Source organism: Metschnikowia bicuspidata, assembly GCF_001664035.1.
Source record: "Metschnikowia bicuspidata var. bicuspidata NRRL YB-4993 chromosome Unknown METBIscaffold_1, whole genome shotgun sequence".
In the NCBI taxonomy this organism is placed as follows: Eukaryota; Fungi; Ascomycota; class Pichiomycetes; order Serinales; family Metschnikowiaceae; genus Metschnikowia; species Metschnikowia bicuspidata.
This window is the reverse complement of record NW_017387731.1, coordinates 5,319,425-5,336,444: the sequence shown is the minus strand read 5'-3', so window position 1 is coordinate 5,336,444 and position 17,020 is coordinate 5,319,425. Positions and strand designations below refer to the sequence as shown.

Below are 17,020 nucleotides of genomic sequence, written 5' to 3'. Positions count from 1 at the left end.
GTACTCCTTCTTACCGTATCTGTGCTCAAAGTTTACTTGTCCATTTTCAACAGTCATAAAGTCAAGTCCAGTATCGGGTTGGTCATTGGCTGGCTAAACAGTATTTTGATTTCAGGTTTTGTTTCCTTGGCTCTTGAATCCAGGGTCAATCACTCCCCAAAATGGCCAGACGCCCCATATCCTATTAACTTGCTTGTTTTCGGATACTACTCGTTAACAGTCTTGATATTAAGCTCAAGAAATATATTTCGAACAGTGAATGACTTGGCTGGCGATTCTTCCTTTGGTGAACCTGAAAGTCTTCATAAAAGATTAATCAAATTTTATCTTGGGTTTAATAGCAGCGTTGCAAACTCTGAGGGTGTGTTCCATGTCAGTTGTTTCATTAGAAGAATGATGCGCTTAGACACTTACTACTATATGGCCCCTATTCCAAACACAACCATAATATTGTTGATCAATATTGCAGGTCTTTCCACAACGATGGGCTTTTGTGCGCTAGTCGTCCGTTTCTTTGTGAATAGCTTTGTCTGGGCTGCATTTTGTGAAATATTCCTGAAATATCTCCGACTTACCATCATCACTCTAATCGTTGATCATTTTCTTCAATTGACTTATATGGTTGCCATCATAGTCATTGATTTGCATAGAATTGACTTGACTGATGTTCTCGCAAAAGCGACAATCGAAAACGATTTAGAATTACCTAATTTACATGAAGTAAATCCATTGTCAGCTAGACTCCTCGAGCACAAATCAGATGGGAAATATTCATGGAATCACAAGTTGGGAACTTATCTTCTAAAAGTTTCACCGCATTCCCCAAAATATCTTTGGCTGAAAATCATTCCTCTGCTTTGTATGTGTGCAAGTGTTACAATTGCTATTCATACTCACCTAGTGGAGAAAGGACATATAAACGAATTCTTGAGTTTGTTCAAGTCAAGTACTATCATTGCGGACAAGATCGATGCATTATATTTTTTCGAACTTTTCACCGTTATCACAATCATAATTGCCATCTCCGAAATCACGTTTAGGCTAAAATTTTCTGAGGCTCAAAAACAGAACCTAAATTCCGTTGTTATCTTGGGTCAAACTGAAATGCAGTTCTCCGACTTGTCGCATATTGATAGTACTCGCAAATTTGAAGCGATAACTTTAGACGAGTGTAACTCTTCAGACAAGTTGGGACTTTTTGCTAATCCCAAAGCACCATTCCTTGTCACCACTGATTTAGACCACCACATTTCATTATGGTCTCCCTTAGAAAAAAATCAAGAGATCGGGGTGGTGGATATTTCAACTGAGTTCGAAAACAACATAGTTGCACCAAAGAAAAGACAAGAGTTTTGGCCGGTGAATCATGTGGAAATCAGCAATGAGGGCGATTACATCATGCTCATTAATAACAGAAATTGCCGTATTAAGTGTTACAGCAAAAATGAACAAAAGTACGTCTGGGAAATATCTTTGACAAGCGAACTTTCCCAAGCACAGAGAAAGATGAAGCCGGTCTTGTGTTTCTTTCGAAAAAAGACAGTTGCTGGATTCTTTGCAAGAGAGCTCTTGCTGAGACGTAAAAAACTATCTGGTGGAAGCAAGCGAGGTTCTGATGCATCGCTTTGCACTATGCATGGAAATTATCCCCCACCTTTGATGACTGGAACCTTTAATAACTCATCGTCGGCAAAAAATAATTCCGGAAGAGAATACGAAGATGCTTTCAATCGCGAAGAATTCGTCATGATTTTGGAAACTGGTGAAATGATTACCATCTCTTGTGACTCTGTGAAGGTAAAAGTATACAACTTGTTGGCTGAAGTGTTCTCTGATGAACCATCCTCTGCTGATTTGAAAATTCTCTCGCTGAAGTTCTTGATAACAGCACGTGTGAATGATCGGGTCATTTGCTCAATTTCGAACGATGAGATTGTGATTGGCTCAGCTGTGAACAACATTTGGAGATTCTCAAAGCTCAAAACCAACAAATACTTTGTTTCTAATTCGCTGATTAATTTCGCCCCTCCTTTGATGACAAGAGGAACTTGGTTGCCTTCAGAAAAGCACTCCAAGTCACACATATTTTCCGAAAATATGCATAGGCAAGGAAATACTGAGGCTCACCGAGACGTGGATTATGGACTTGGCAAATTTGGATCTATGAACGAATCAACTATTGTCACAATTGATTTCGTTGGGATGTTTGTTCGTGTAAGGAATCTTCAAGCCGAACTAATCGATATTCAAACTGGTACTGTGCTACGGCTTTTTCACATAGGAACGTTTAAGCCTGGCACGTTCCGCGTTTCTCATTCAGAGCCCACCCATTGCAAATTTTGCGGCTGTGTTTCATTTGAATCCGTTTCTTTGATTTACGAGGACCTTTATGATCGAACACTTATAGTTCACACCTTTCAGCTCGAAAACAAAAAGTCCAGAAATAACATATGCTTAAGAGTTGAGAGAGATCCGCTTGAAATCCGTTGTTTGGGTTTCGATGCTGCCGTGGAAAAACAATATTGGTTCGACAACATTGAAAAGTGGGAGCTTACCGATATGAATGTCATCGTTGGAATAAAAAAGGTGATGTCCGATGAACAACAACTTGACGATTCCGGTGATCGCAGTTTTGATATTGACAAGTCGAACGGCGATGTATGTCTTTCTTCCCTTCGAAACCGGAAAAGTACAAAGCAACCACACAGAGGACAAGACAAATTACACATATTCAGTAATCAGTGGCAAGGAATTGTTGTCACGGCGCTGAACGGTAAGATATTAGAATACGATATCCCAATGAGAGACCTGTTAGACAAAAATGGTTATTTCATGCGGCCAACTCTCATCACCAAATTTGGGTTCAAAGCTGTTGCTATCGCTTTCGGTTGTGTTGTAAAAATCGTTTATCTTGGAAACGATAAACTCATTGAGAACGACCTTTATTACTCAGGCTCTGCATCCACGATATCCCCCCTCTTGAACTCTAGTTCCGACGGCGGTAAACACCTGAATGAGTTGTTGTTCATTAACAAGAGAAGAAGAACGATCGAGAGAAGATTTGCGAGATCTAACGATTACAAGACCTAATTTATATCGCAATTAATTCATGAATACAAACCTTTATTCACATATCTTGGTAAGCTTGAATACTTGTGAATGTTACGATATATCCGAGGGCGTGTCTTTCCCAGAGTAGAAAATGTGATCAGCCCATGTGGCTCTATTTCGAAAACATATTTAAAAGTACCAGAGCCAGGCAAGCCTTTACCATAAACATTGGAACAATTACAATCTAAAGGTTGCGTTGGATCTGTGTACTAGATCTGTGTGTTAGGTCTGCGTACTATTCCAGCAATGATGGCTTGAACACAAGTGCCGTGCAAGCTAGAATCGTGCAGAACAGACAACATTGTCAAATCATAAGACTGCCTCGCTTGCCCCGTTTTTCACTTTCTGCAGGCGGCCTCGGAATTGCCCATATGCAGTTCAGTTACACGTACCAATAATGCAGGTGTTTGTCATCAGCCTAATGCGTTATTTCTTACTTCCACGGAACAACTCAATTGAATCTTTCTTGACTCTAGACGAGAAAATAAACAAATATGGCTATTGGCAGCATCTACATAGGAAAACATAAGATATGTATTTTGGATGCTTTCCTTGAGAAGTTGTAAATACTGGCCCCAGAAGCATTGCTTGCAAGCTAGGCCAATTGGAATTCTTTCGTAAAAGACCACCTCATTAACGCCTGCATATAGTTCACAATGGCGCCATTCTTGTTCCATGTGGTCATCGGTGTCGGGTCGGGCCGGCCGACAAGCAATGCGAAACTCTCATTGCAGAGTAATCGGCCAAAGCCGGCCAAATATCTTTGCGCGCTATGTAGCAATTTAATACCCAACCTCGATATAAAGTAGCGGAATCCGCAACCCATTTTCTGGCTTTTGGTACACAAACAGAAGTTAAAACCATAGATAAAAATCGAAGATGAAAATTCTTAATGACGAAGAAAGAGACTCTCACTGGCAAACAGTGCTCATAGAGGGTCTCAAAGGAACAGTGGTCGGGGCAGGGTTAGCAGGCCTCATGGTTGCAGGTGTGAAAAGAAGATATCCTGTTCCTTACAAGAATTTTAATGCATCCATCAAGGCCGCTATGTGGGCAATGCCAACAATCAGTATGGCAGCTTTTTACGCCGACGATGGCTCCGTGAAGTTCGATGAACAAACTCACAGATCGGACTACCTTGAAAAGGTTGAGAAAGAACGTCTCGAGCGTTGGGAGACCTTATCCACGGGCGACAAGATTTTCACAAAAGTGAACGATAACAAGTATAAAATAATCGTTGGTGCATGGGCAGCATCTTTGTGGGGGTCCTGGGCAATCGTCAACAAGGACAAGTATATGACCACAGCTCAAAAAGCCGTTCAGGCAAGAGTATACGCCCAGGCAATCACTGTGGTTTTGTTGTTGGGTACTCTTCTTTTAAGCATGCATGAGAAAAAGCTCGCCGATTCGCTCCCCGCTCCTGTGCCCGAGTGGAAGAGATACCTAGACGAGCAAGAGAGTGAAAAGCAGGCTATTCAGCAACATGCAAAGGCACAAGCGGAAGTGCCGAAGCAATAAGGATAGACACTTTGTGATGAGGTCGTCAAATTTGTTTCAGTAATTCAAAGGTTCAACTCTCATCAACAATAACGAAAACGGCACTTAACGAAATACTATAATATCACAACACATAAATGGATCGGTAGACACAGGTTTGTAGTGAATCACACGCTATCCAGTATTGATTGAAAAGTACGATTGAGCCTTATCTCAACGGAAAATTCAAATAGTACGTGGAAGTCGGGAAAAGTTGGAGTAGGTCGAATTGTGCGAATGTCCCGACTGCGAATGCGACTTCGCATATGCCTCGCCAAGCTTCTCCGCATTAAAGGCTGAGCGTTCCTGGAATTCGTTCAACATTCATTTGAGCCTTCTGCTGTGGCCCGTGCACAAATATCATATTAGCATGTCCGACAATATTGTTTATGCATTGTTTGAGCCCACGGAACCCAAGCTTCTATCCACCTTAACGCAAGCACAGCTTCTTGTGGACAATCCACTTCTAGCCTCGGCACTTTCGAACATCTTTCCTTATCTCCTAGTCATTGACAATGCTCTCAAAATTGTTACCTGGACGAACGACGACCCCTTCCTTAATATTCTCTTCGTGGCTCTGTACTCCGTGATTGTCTTATACTGGAAATACTTGAAGTATTGGTTCATACCGTCTCTTGCTGCGTTGGTGTTCTCGAGTGTGGTTTGGAACACGAGTTCTATAATGCATGATGCCAAATTTGATGAAAAGCCTACCATTGATGAGGTTTTGCTGACGCTACACAATATCACTGTACGATTTGAGCTTTTACTCCGCCCTGCAAAACATCTCGATATGTCGATGCGGAATTACATCAAAATGGTTCTTGGGGCTGTCATCCTTTCACCCATACATCTAGTGATTGTCAAGTTCCTTTTTCTGCCCCAGACATGCCTCTGGTTTGTAGGTGTGCTTGCGCTTACATACCACTCACCATTCTCATTTGCTGTGCGCAGATTGCTCTGGAGGTCTGCTTACTTGCGAAAGGTAATCTACCATCTCACAGGCCTAAACATTCGCTTGATGCGAAGCAATTACTCGTCTCCGACATCTCGTGCACATGAAACTATTTCGAGAACACACAGTCCGTCAGGCACAGATGTAGAGGTCCAAGCTAGCAGCAATCCGATCGCAGACACTGTTCAGGCGGCGATTAATTTTGTGATTTTGAAGAAAGTTGTTGTGTCCCTGACGCAGCTTAAACATGTTGTACGATATGATGTCTTGGAAAACGAAAGACGTTGGCTTGGGCTTGGCTGGTCCAAGTACTTATTGCCTAATGAGCGGGCAAGTTTTTGCTATGAAAAACTGATGCTCTCGGCCCCTGATCCACATACAGATGCGGAATTTGTTTTCCCTGTGTATGAAAATGACCTTTTCACATACCAGTGGCAATGGGTGGACGATAAGTGGTCCATTGATCTTGAGTATAATCGCTCTAGATTCCCGACTGGATGGGTTTACTACGATAAAAACTGGGGTGATCAAAAATATGAAGATGGGTTTTCAAGATATACTAGGACGCGCAAATGGACTCGCCGAGCTATCCTACTCATAGATAAACGTGCCGAGGTTTACGACGAGCAGAGCTCATCTTGAAAGCCAACATTTTGAGGGAATTAGAGCATGTCTATATACTTGATTGCTTCGCATAAATGAATAATCTTTGACAAAAGGCTTACAGGATCAACGGACGTATTTACCGTCTAGCCAAACGATATTTTACTCGCCTTTCCCTCGTGCATTAGTTCAAACTGAGTCGCGAACTAATATCAGCCCTGAGGCGTGCGAATTGTTCTGTGCCGCGCACGATCGTATGGGTACCTTCCACATATCTCATCTCATCCTTTTCAGGTCGGAATTCTTTCATAGCAAAGATGAGTGCAACTTCAGAGAAACAATTTAAGGATATTCCCAAGAGATACATCGATCCGTTAGTGAAAAAGGATGAAGGTGAAGGTACTCGTGTAAATGGAAAGGACTGGAAGATTAAAAAAGATGCATTCCGTTTAAAATCTGCTGGTGTGAGAAAAATGAACACCTGGAAACTCAGAGAGGAGAAAAAACTACAAAATGAACAGTTCAAGCTGCGTATCAACAGTTTGAAACAAGAAAAGGCAGACGAGAAAAACAAGAAGATCGAGCAGGTCAAGCAGCGGAGACAGGCTATTGAAGAAAAGGAGAGGTATGAAAGAATCGCTCAAAAGATGCATGCCAAGAAAGTTGATAGATTGAGAAAGAAGGAGAAAAGAAACAAACTCTTGAGGGAACGCTGATTAGACTAAGTCTTCATGTTTTGACTGGCATCATTCAGCATTTTACCTTCATTTCAGCCAAACGAGCAATCGCGAGTTGTAAGGGCACCCTCTCAATCTTACAGAATCAAGAACACCGCCTTCTTTTTTTTTTGGATACAAAGTGACACTTATCAGACGTGTATCCAAATGTTCTGAGAATACGCCGTCTCCATAGAGTGTTGAGGCATAAAGGTTCAAAATTCCCGAATTCCTTGCCAAACTATTGTGGTTGAGATGAGTGTCCTTCATATAGACACTAGCATGGCAATTACCCGGACAAAGGTGCACGACTATAAAAGGCGCGGCGTCCCCTCCGACCCCGCGGTCTTGAATCCTAGAATTTGTGTCATCTGGCGTATTGCATACAGTGCCTTCATCTTCACTGTAAACACCATTTCAATTTATATCTTTCAGAAATATAGTTTGACATCGACCTGGCTTCAACAAACCCGATTGATCAAGTTTGTGATCAAATTCATATAAACAAAGATACATTAACTTGTCATCTTTGGTTTCATTTCGTTTATTTAAAACATATATAATAGATTTATCCAGCTTGGAAAATGGATTCATTGAAACTCCCCACAACAGCTGCATCAGCATCCACATTCACAGCCCCTGGCTCTTTGTCTTTCCCTCAAGGTATTGATTCAGCCGTGACACATGTGAAGAAAAGTGAGGATGGAGATATTGGCGTCATGGAACCCAACGAGAATGATGAGGACAGTGCTATGTCTGGAATTGTGCCCACACTTCAAAATATTGTGGCTACTGTGAACTTGGGCTGTCGCTTAGACTTGAAAACCATTGCTTTGCATGCTCGTAATGCAGAATACAATCCTAAAAGATTTGCTGCGGTCATTATGCGTATCAGAGAGCCTAAAACCACAGCACTTATTTTTGCTTCTGGTAAAATGGTTGTGACTGGTGCCAAGTCCGAAGATGACTCCAAACTTGCCTCGAGGAAATACGCACGTATCATACAAAAGTTGGGTTTCAATGCTAAATTCACCGACTTCAAAATTCAGAACATTGTTGGTTCTTGTGACGTGAAATTTCCTATCAGATTAGAGGGTCTTGCTTTTTCGCATGGAACTTTCTCGTCTTATGAACCTGAATTGTTTCCTGGTTTGATTTACAGAATGGTTAAACCAAAGATTGTCTTATTGATCTTTGTTTCGGGGAAAATTGTCTTGACAGGTGCAAAACAAAGAGAAGAGATTTATGCTGCTTTTGAGGCTATCTACCCTGTGTTGAGTGAATTCCGTAAATCGTAATTGAGTTCTAATGGAAGCGGGATCTCACTAAAAAATCAGAAAAAAGAGAGAATGAGGCCAATCGGGATGCATCGATAGAATTGCGGGAAAGGATGGTTTGTCAGGGTTTATGTATTTTTAGTTTTTCATCATTATTGCCTCTTTGAGGCATGTACAAATCTACGTTGCATTCATGAATGTCTGTTTTGTACTTCAATTTAGTGAATCTGTGGGCTTTTTTGTCCACTCAAAGAAGTTGCATCTGTGATCGCCAAGTTCAATGGAACCTTTGGAAGCTCGTGCACAGCACCAAAACTTCTTGCCCCTACTAAATTGCGTTTTGCTCGTTTTTAGAATGCACTTCTCGTTGTGATGGCAAAGTGGAGGATTATCATAAACAAGGTTTGCAAATTGCGAAATAACGTCTACAGCTTCTGACTTTTTTATTTCAAGTGGCTTGGTTTCTTGAGGGCCCGGATCTTGCGGGGCATGTCGTAAGTTGTCAGGTCTCACTTGAAAAAAGAAGTTTTGAATTGGCTGCTGCGACATGTTTGAAGTTGCAGCTTTTCTCCCAGAGTATAATTTTTTAGACGCGGGTGGTTTTTTCTTTTTTGCATGAGTTTGAAATTCAGATTTGTTCATTATTTCCGCCTCGGAGGTATCAGAAGTATCCAAAAATTTTGAGTCAGATGATCGCTTAATAGCTGCTGTGGAGAACAAGGTTGAAATATCACGGTGCCTCACTAGATTGTAAAACTTCTTTGCCTCGAATGATAGATTATTGACTCGTTTTATGGGATGAAGTTCCTGGTGGGCAACACATAGATCTGTCAATATGGGACAGTGGTCTGAGCCGTGTAAGAACGATAGTAACTCGGCCCTTTTAATTTGCCGCAAGTCCTCTTCGCTACTAATAAGAATGAGATCAATTCTAGAGCCAAAATTCGATTGTCGCGAATTCGTCATTGTGTTCCAAACAGTGTATAAGGCAAGCTCTCGTTTCTTGACAACCCTGGTGGTATCAAATAAAAACTGGGTTTTGCAATTCGGGGCCCCTTCCAAAGAAGGAAAAATGTATTTGTGTAGTAAAGATCTGTGCAAGGTGGACGAGTGGAAGCTCAAACACGCCTCCCGATTCACCATCTCGAATTCGGAGCCCCCTTCAATCAAGTTATTGACCACAGCTTTTTTCTTTATGAGTTCATTGATAGTTTCTGCGCTATCTATAAGATCGGGACTGACGTTGATGTCCCCCATCACAACTACCTTCTTGCCTAGGGCTTCTAGATTAGCACATCTTCGAAACATCACCTCGAGAAAATTCAAGCGAAAGCTCTGGCCCTCAGGAGTACCCATTGAGTTTGCAGGGCAATATAGAGAGACAACTATGGTATTGTTTGCTAGTTCAGCAATGACACATCTGCCTTCAGAGTCAAGATTAAGCATGTCCTGCTCAGTCAATTCGAGTTGTGCAATGTCCTCTGCCAATAGATAGCCTCCAATCGACTGTTCTTTTGGAAGATTCATATAGGGCACACCTTCTATTTTGTCCTTCAACCTGCCGGTTATTCCTTCCTCGGCCCCCACCACAGTGAGAGCCTGTTGTACTTGGGGAGACTCATCTTGCTGAGGAAGCCGCACGTAAAGACCGACCCCACTGTAGCCTTTCTTAAATTTTGGGATCAGAATGAAGGATCTATAGTCCTTGTTGAGGCCAAACTGTGTGACTGTGTCCAGTTGAATTTTTAGCTCTTGGAGTGAGATAATGTCCGCATCTACGGCCCTAAGAAATGCATTGAAGTTTCCTTGGAGCTGGTTCCATGGATGATAGTTGAATAACGTTTTTGCTCCATTCACATTGAACGAAAAATATCTTATCTCCAGGCCAGCTTTTTGGGGCTCACGAGCGAGCAGAGCCAGATTCTTCCCTCCCGACTTGTGCATGAAGGTCCATGGTGATGAGTTCCGCATCTGAAGTCGCGATCAACTCTCGCACCAAGGCCCTACAAATTGGCACGTGATTAATAACAAACGCACCGAAAGCGAATTTGACGTCTTTGAGCGATGAGTCCCTACGTCGATGATTAATAGAAGGATCAATGTCACTGAGGACCTTCGCTACTCGAGGTGGATCTTCTGTTTTAAGAGGCTTTTTTCGACAAAAAAAAGACTCCAAGATTAGATTGGTTCAGACTGATTCGAAATTTCCAGCCCACGGTCGTTCAAAAAAGTACTTGGACAGGGCTGGGCAAAGTTTAATTGATTCTGAATCACACGCGGAGACGCGAAATCTTGTTGCAAGAGAGGAAACATGATAGCGGAATACATCGTCCAAAAATAAAAAAAAAAAATTATGGGCTCAAGGCCATCATTCCCTGTTTTTCCTTATTGTTTCATTAAGTCTGAACAATTACATATGAAGGCTAGTCCACAATCAGCTTATTTAATAACAGCTCAGGAATGCAGAGCCGCATCAAGGACCTTGTTTTTTTTTTTCTAGTGCGCGACGCGTCAAGAGCAATGTCTCGCCCGCCCGCAGGTCTGGTTTTTTCTTGTCACTTCAATAAGTTCTTCGAAACGTCACTTTAGAGCACTTGTTTCCATTAGCTTGGCCGGAATTTAAGTTCGACAGAATCATCTGAGTGAGAGGCCAACTTCACATAAAGCCGAAGTCACTCTGATCTGTAAGAGGTGTTGAAAATGTTGGACCCCGAAACATTCATGAAGAATAGTCCTTTCAAGGTTTGCAACGATGTCTCCTACAATCTTTCCAACACGACACCTGAGCTCTTAAAGTTTCAGCTTCAGGAACAGGTACGCTCTCAGCTCCAGCCACAACATATTCTAGAGTCTCTGTTTGCTGAATCTTCATTCAATACCCACCTTCAAAACATTATTCAAGAAAACTCGTTATTCTTTGAAGAAGACACCGATGGAAACGATGAATTTCTGCAGGACAGTGAAGCATCGGGTAGCTTAACCCCAAGGTCTGACTTGTCGGACTTGTCGAAAACTGTTGCCGACCTGAAAATGTATGACTACCCAAATATGAGAGTCTTGATCGAGAACAGTGTGTTTGACGCTTCACAGATATCCTCCAAGTCCATTCTCTCCTTATCCACGTTGAAAGATGTCAAGGAAAGCATAGCGGAAAAAACAGAGCTCAAGAAGTACTTGGAGGATAAATGTCTGCTATCGAATCAATTTTGTACAACGCTTCTTTCCGCTCCTGAATCTTCGCGGTCGGAGTTGGACTCGCTGCTTTTACTCAAAGTATTAAAGCAGATCAGTGACCTTCAACTGCGCTTGATCAAGACCTCGCAGGAGCTCGATGATCTTAATCTTCAGCTCAACAACCACAACTTGGTGTGTCTTATTTCCGGGTATATTGAGGACGTGAGAATCTCAAATATGTCCCGTGGTAGCTCATTCGACATGTCATCCCAATCACCCAGACATGATGATGTACAGTCTCTGCGTGCATTTGAAGCTCTCTTCTCGCATATAGTGTCTCTTGCCGCACAGAAAAACGTATCTTTACCGATATTTCCTTCGGAATCAGATACTGTCGCTTTACAAGAAAAGATATCATGGGCATCTGAGTGTATCAATGCTCTTGTGGCTGGTGCGTCTGCGCCATCTTCTGCTGATACAGAGGAGTTTGAGTTCACAGTGGTAGATGATGACTCACTTATTAAAGATCATTCATTCTTATCGGCGACTCCTCAAAGTACTTACAAGAAAGCTACAGACCTGGAAAAGGTTTTGTCAGAGTACAAAATAGCTTTGAACGATTTGAGATTTTCTCAGGAGTATTTCACGAAAAAATACAACTATTTGAAAGAAAACTCGCTAAAGACGATTCTGGAGTATCGGAAGAAGAAGATATACCTAGAGAAAGAATTAAGCCGGCTTCAAGGTCGCTCTTCAGTCCCGCCTGAAAATAGCAAAGATTCTTTCAAGTCAAAATACACCTTAAAATTGAAAGATCAAGAAATTTTAAGACTTCGGAAAGAATTAAACAGCCTCAAAATTGACGTGATGGGCAATAAGACTATAGCCTCTTCTAGCGCTATAAGTCCGTCTCTACTATCCTCTTTGGATAATGATCTACAGGAAGATCACACACTCAGCTCCGCTGCCTCGCCCACTCGGCTGAAAATGATGAGCACTGCGATTTTGAGAAAAGAGTTCAAAAAAATTGTGGAGGATATACAAGATCAATATGAAGTGGAATTAGAAGAGGAGAGGGCTAGACTGCGCGGGATGGAGTTACAATTGCAGCAAATGGGACACGAAAGATAAACAGACCATATATACTCTCAACTAATGATATAAATTTCCCATTCTCAAGAATTAGAGTTCAAGTAATGGTCTGAATTTTCTTCATCTGAAGTCATTGCGAAAACATAAGTTAGAGAAGTCTTGATTTCAGCTATATAACTTTACGCGTTGACCCGGCTTCGCATCGCGCGTTTGTTACTCCACATATACGCAATTCTCAACACCCCACCAGCCTTTGACGCGATAGAAATGCACGAATATCTGTTCCAATCTGGACTACGAGGAGGGGGGCCTTTGAAACGACTGATGGCGCTCTCTCGGCGAGAAGTTCTGTTTGAGGCCCCGCAAAAAAAAAAGAAGAAGAAAAGGAATAAAGTCCAGGATCCCCAAGCGTCATCCTCGCAACTGAGCCTGGTACTGATCTTGACATCGTCACGTCCTTCCTCCAGCAAAGACACAAAAGCTTCGCAATCCACAAATAAGAAAACCTCTCAACCAATCGCTCAAATCTCTACATCTAGATTCTATGAGAAGCCAAAGTCTTACTTGGAAACGCAATATGAAAAAAGCCTACAGAAGTTCGTACCTGTCGATACCAGCGAAGATTTTCTGCCGTTGGAGCTGGATTCCATTAGTCTGGAACTTATATTTCCCAACGATAAAACCTCTCCAAAAGATTCCAACTCTAACGATGAAGATATTGCAAGCCAACTGATTAAAATAGCAGATGACCCCAAAGTAGATATGCTGGATATTCTTCTTCATTCCGAAAAGGAGAATGAATTTCACGTCATGTATTTCATACGTGCATCTGATAGCTTCTTGAAGAAGGCTCATTCGCTTGTGCTTGAGTCAAACGACACAAGAGGTACAAAAATTTACTATAGTCTCATCAAATTGGCTCTCAAGGCATTGCATATTCTCATCGAAAAATACAGCTCTTACTTGAACCCGATCATTGAGCTGGTAATATATCACAAGCTTGGAATAATATACGCAAAAGAAACTCAATCCTTGGACAAGGCGGAGCATTTCGTTAATTTGGCAATATCTTTGGCAAACACACATAATTTGACCAAACTAAAGGTAATCAATGAGTTCTTGTATTGCGAGATTCTCGAAAACATTAACCCACAAGGTTTACCTTCGTTTTTCAGCGAGAAACAAAAGGCATACGAGGCGGGGGGACTCGATAATATAGCAGATTTATTCTCATTATTGCGGACGAATCACATTTTTCTCGGGGATGGCTCATTGGCTATTGCTTCAATTAATACATTGAGCATGAAGACGAAAACAAATCCTGTTGTGAAATTCTTGAGTCTCCTTTGTGAAGCCAGTACAAATATATATCGTGGTGCAATTGCTTCAGCGAATTACTCGATTGAAAAGGCTGAAAATTTAAATTTCATGCCAGATTCTTCCCCACAAACTATGGCATTACTATATTTAACAAAATTAGCATGTTGTGTGCAAGAAAATGATCTGGTAGCTGGCGAAGAGGCTGCGGCAAAAATAAATGAGTTTCTTTCTCTTCAACGCAAATCGAGTTGGGCTGGTTGGAGGGACGATGGCATATTCTGTATTTATGTTCCTTTACTTGATGATGAACTGGACGTTTCCATCTTCGAGGTGCAATGGCTCAACTCTGATGAGTTTGTGATATTATTTTACTTTCTACGTGGTTTGCTCGACATTCTCGATCATTCTAAACATGAGCAAACGAAAAAAGTATTTTCAACATGTCTCGACATCATCAACATCCAGCTCAGTCAACTTACTACGGCCAAGACCGAAACAAAAAAATTCGGCATCTCCTTTCTCACTGATAAAATTGTCAGACTCAATTTTCTCCGCTATACGGTGATATATTACAAGCTCTGGGTGGAATTTATGCATGAGAGCAACTTTGGTGGTATTTCCTCTGTTCAGTTCTTTATCGACTGTTTCGATGGCGATCAATTCACAAAAGAAGAGATGTGTTATTATAAGTTGCTTGTTTCGAAATTTCTTTACTTGGCAGCAACTTATTTTCAGTCACACGGAGATCTCAATTCAGCAAGATTCTATTTTCTGCGCATCAGAAGTCGATCCAAGAAGACGATTAATGTGGAAGATGCGTCCATTTCAAGTATTCAGAAGACTCTTGGCATTGGATGTGACGCATTGCTTCCAAAATTGGATGCGGATGAGCTTTATCTTTTTCTGACTCTTCATCTTGTCCTCATCGCTGAACATGATCTTCAGGTAATGGCGAAAACAAATGTGATTACGCCCGAGCTCAAATCGCAAATTGTTTCATGTCATAGCTTGTTGGGTGATCTTCTTTCCGAATTGTCTCAAGCTTTTGATAAAAACGGTTGTGATGATACATACAAAAATCTTGGTAAATCGACCCTTTTGCACTCGACATACAAGATTGTGCTTATGGCCCAGCGTGGTCAAGAGTTTGCAAATGGAAAGAGTCCAGAATTGAAGGAAGACTTAACTTTCATCCGCGGTAAGAAACTAGATGTTGAAGATAAAGGTTTTTTCAAGACTTTGTTGTCTTACTTACTCTATAAATACTCGACTAGTCTCGAGGAGAGTTCTGATATGCTTCAGGAAGTCGTTCACAGAATAGTCAATGGGGACGATAATTCTTGTCTTGTTGGCATGTTGATTTTGGCCGATGATCAAGCAAAATCTTCACTAAAAAACACCCAAATGCTTGGCGATGTGGAAAAGATATTCCTGATGAAGAAGCGTGATTGTATTAAAAGGCTTGAGCATGCTTGCATGAGTGTGGGGAGATAGCTCCATGGACACTTTATATCTTACATTTGTGGGCAGAATATACTGAAAATATGTTTTATTTCGAAGATTTATGACGAAAGGCAATGTACAAAAGGGGCGAGTGACAAAAATGAATATGCTGGATTTACTTCTTGGACTTCTTTTTCTTCTCGGGCTCCTCATCATCGTCGGCCTTTCTCTTCTTTTCCTTCTTCTCCTTCTTCTCTTTCTTGTCCTTCTTTTCTTTCTTGTCCTTCTTCTCCTTCTTCTCCTTCTTTTCTTCCTTCTCTTCCTTCTCGACAATAGTTTCCTGGGACTTCACTTCAGGTTCAGACTTCTTGGGCAATTGAACCTCTGGAGCAACCAATTTGGACTCTGGAACAGCTGGAGCAGCCTCATCTGCATGGTCCTTGTACTCTTGCTTCCAAGTTTCTGGAGTGTTCTCATTAGCTCTGCCAAATTTGTCTAACTTGCCATCTGCCTTCATCTGCTTTTTCTTTTGGGCAACTGGGCCCAAACCCCATCTTCTTGGGTAAGTGTCTCTCTCCATGATACATCTCCTGACCTTAGCAACAACGCCATGGTCACAAGACTGCAAGTCAACCGTGGTCATCTGTGCAATACCAATGGCAATAGCCTCACCCTTGGTAGTCATGAGCACAACTTCATCGTACAACTCGATTCCTTCCTCGTATCTCAACAAACCTGGGATCATGAACTTAGCACCGTAACAAACAGAGTTGACAGCGGAGTCTTTGACAACGATTCTCTTGTATCCGACAAGCAATGTCTCCAAAGGCTGAATGATCTTCCTCAAGTATGACTCGTCTCTGGTGTTGTCGTAAACATATTGAGCATCCATAACATCGTGCAAAGTCACCATGTTATCGTTCTCGCCCATGGCACCGGATCTGACACGACGTAATTCTTGCATGTGACCACCAACACTAAGCAACATACCCAAATGAACACACAACGTTCTCATATAGGTACCGGCCTCACAAGAGGCCCAGAAAACACCAAGGCCTCTCTTGTTGTCAAACTCGATCAAGTTGGAGTCGTAGATAGTACGCACTCTCAACTGTCTCTTGACCGCAGAGATCAAAGGTGGTCTCTGGAACAAAGCACCGGTCAAGTTTTCCAAAGCACGGCCCATTTCCTTCGCATCTTCCAATTCTTCGTGTAATCTGACGATACAGACATACTCCTTACCCGCGCCTTGTTGAGACTTAACCAAACGGGTGGCTCTGTCGATACAGACAATCAAACAACCAGTGACCTTAGGATCCAAGGTTCCGGAGTGACCAGTTTTTTCGACGCGCAAGATTCTTTTGATCCAAGCAACAACCTCGTGGGAGGAAGGGTTAGATGGCTTGTCCAAGTTGATCACACCGGAAGAAATGTATGACTTCAAATCTCTCTTCAAGGGCGAAGAGCCGGCTGGGATGGGAGTGTAGTGTCCCGAACGAACCAACAATTTGTCATAGTTCTTCAACAAAAGAGGCCATTCCGAAGTGTCCTTTGAGGGAGCAACGCTCTCTGGCTTAATCATATGCTCCTCAGACATTTTTCTACGTGGTTGGCAATGAGGTTGGGTGAGATTTTTTTTCCCTCATCAAATCTTTGCGTTTTTTTTCGGTAGGATTTTTCGCACTGTCTGAGCATCGTGCGGCGCATCTCAGCTTTCCTCAAAAGAGCATTACTGCGAATTTCAATAGCAGAAGGCTCTGGGGAGTGGGAGAAAGCTAACTCGCATCGAAACG

General features: G+C 42.0%; 9 protein-coding genes across 9 annotated transcripts; 7 read left to right on the top strand and 2 right to left on the bottom strand.

The window, feature by feature from the left end:
- Positions 1 to 483: 483 nt before the first annotated feature.
- Positions 484 to 3,090, top strand: METBIDRAFT_38323 (uncharacterized protein; the record flags this gene model as incomplete). Its single annotated transcript, XM_018856988.1, has 1 exon — positions 484 to 3,090. The coding sequence occupies one exon, from the start codon at positions 484 to 486 to the stop codon at positions 3,088 to 3,090; it is 2,607 nt and encodes an 868-aa protein (XP_018715024.1).
- A 900-nt stretch (positions 3,091 to 3,990) lies between these two features.
- Positions 3,991 to 4,629, top strand: METBIDRAFT_10678 (HIG1 domain-containing protein; the record flags this gene model as incomplete). The annotated part of the gene is made up of 1 exon (XM_018853824.1): positions 3,991 to 4,629. The coding sequence occupies one exon, from the start codon at positions 3,991 to 3,993 to the stop codon at positions 4,627 to 4,629; it is 639 nt and encodes a 212-aa protein (XP_018715023.1).
- A 388-nt stretch (positions 4,630 to 5,017) lies between these two features.
- METBIDRAFT_10677 (uncharacterized protein) lies at positions 5,018 to 6,244 on the top strand (the record flags this gene model as incomplete). The annotated part of the gene is made up of 1 exon (XM_018853823.1): positions 5,018 to 6,244. The coding sequence occupies one exon, from the start codon at positions 5,018 to 5,020 to the stop codon at positions 6,242 to 6,244; it is 1,227 nt and encodes a 408-aa protein (XP_018715022.1).
- Positions 6,245 to 6,522: 278 nt separating this feature from the next.
- Positions 6,523 to 6,921, top strand: METBIDRAFT_36805 (uncharacterized protein; the record flags this gene model as incomplete). The annotated part of the gene is made up of 1 exon (XM_018856777.1): positions 6,523 to 6,921. The coding sequence occupies one exon, from the start codon at positions 6,523 to 6,525 to the stop codon at positions 6,919 to 6,921; it is 399 nt and encodes a 132-aa protein (XP_018715021.1).
- A 584-nt stretch (positions 6,922 to 7,505) lies between these two features.
- TBP1 (TATA-binding protein) lies at positions 7,506 to 8,219 on the top strand (the record flags this gene model as incomplete). The annotated part of the gene is made up of 1 exon (XM_018856809.1): positions 7,506 to 8,219. The coding sequence occupies one exon, from the start codon at positions 7,506 to 7,508 to the stop codon at positions 8,217 to 8,219; it is 714 nt and encodes a 237-aa protein (XP_018715020.1).
- Positions 8,220 to 8,411: 192 nt separating this feature from the next.
- Positions 8,412 to 10,152, bottom strand: APN2 (DNA-(apurinic or apyrimidinic site) lyase; the record flags this gene model as incomplete). The annotated part of the gene is made up of 2 exons (XM_018858676.1): positions 8,412 to 10,076; positions 10,135 to 10,152. The coding sequence occupies 2 exons, from the start codon at positions 10,150 to 10,152 to the stop codon at positions 8,412 to 8,414; spliced, it is 1,683 nt and encodes a 560-aa protein (XP_018715019.1).
- Positions 10,153 to 10,752: 600 nt separating this feature from the next.
- PEA2 (Pea2p) lies at positions 10,753 to 12,552 on the top strand. Its single transcript, XM_018855706.1, has one exon. It carries the CDS (start codon positions 10,899 to 10,901, stop codon positions 12,501 to 12,503), a length of 1,605 nt encoding a protein of 534 aa, XP_018715018.1. The 5' UTR covers positions 10,753 to 10,898; the 3' UTR covers positions 12,504 to 12,552.
- Positions 12,537 to 15,373, top strand: METBIDRAFT_30777 (uncharacterized protein). Its single transcript, XM_018855705.1, has one exon. It carries the CDS (start codon positions 12,732 to 12,734, stop codon positions 15,276 to 15,278), a length of 2,547 nt encoding a protein of 848 aa, XP_018715017.1. The 5' UTR covers positions 12,537 to 12,731; the 3' UTR covers positions 15,279 to 15,373.
- METBIDRAFT_134835 (pseudouridine synthase) lies at positions 15,341 to 17,020 on the bottom strand. The gene has a single exon (XM_018854373.1). It carries the CDS (start codon positions 16,822 to 16,824, stop codon positions 15,403 to 15,405), a length of 1,422 nt encoding a protein of 473 aa, XP_018715016.1. The 5' UTR covers positions 16,825 to 17,020; the 3' UTR covers positions 15,341 to 15,402.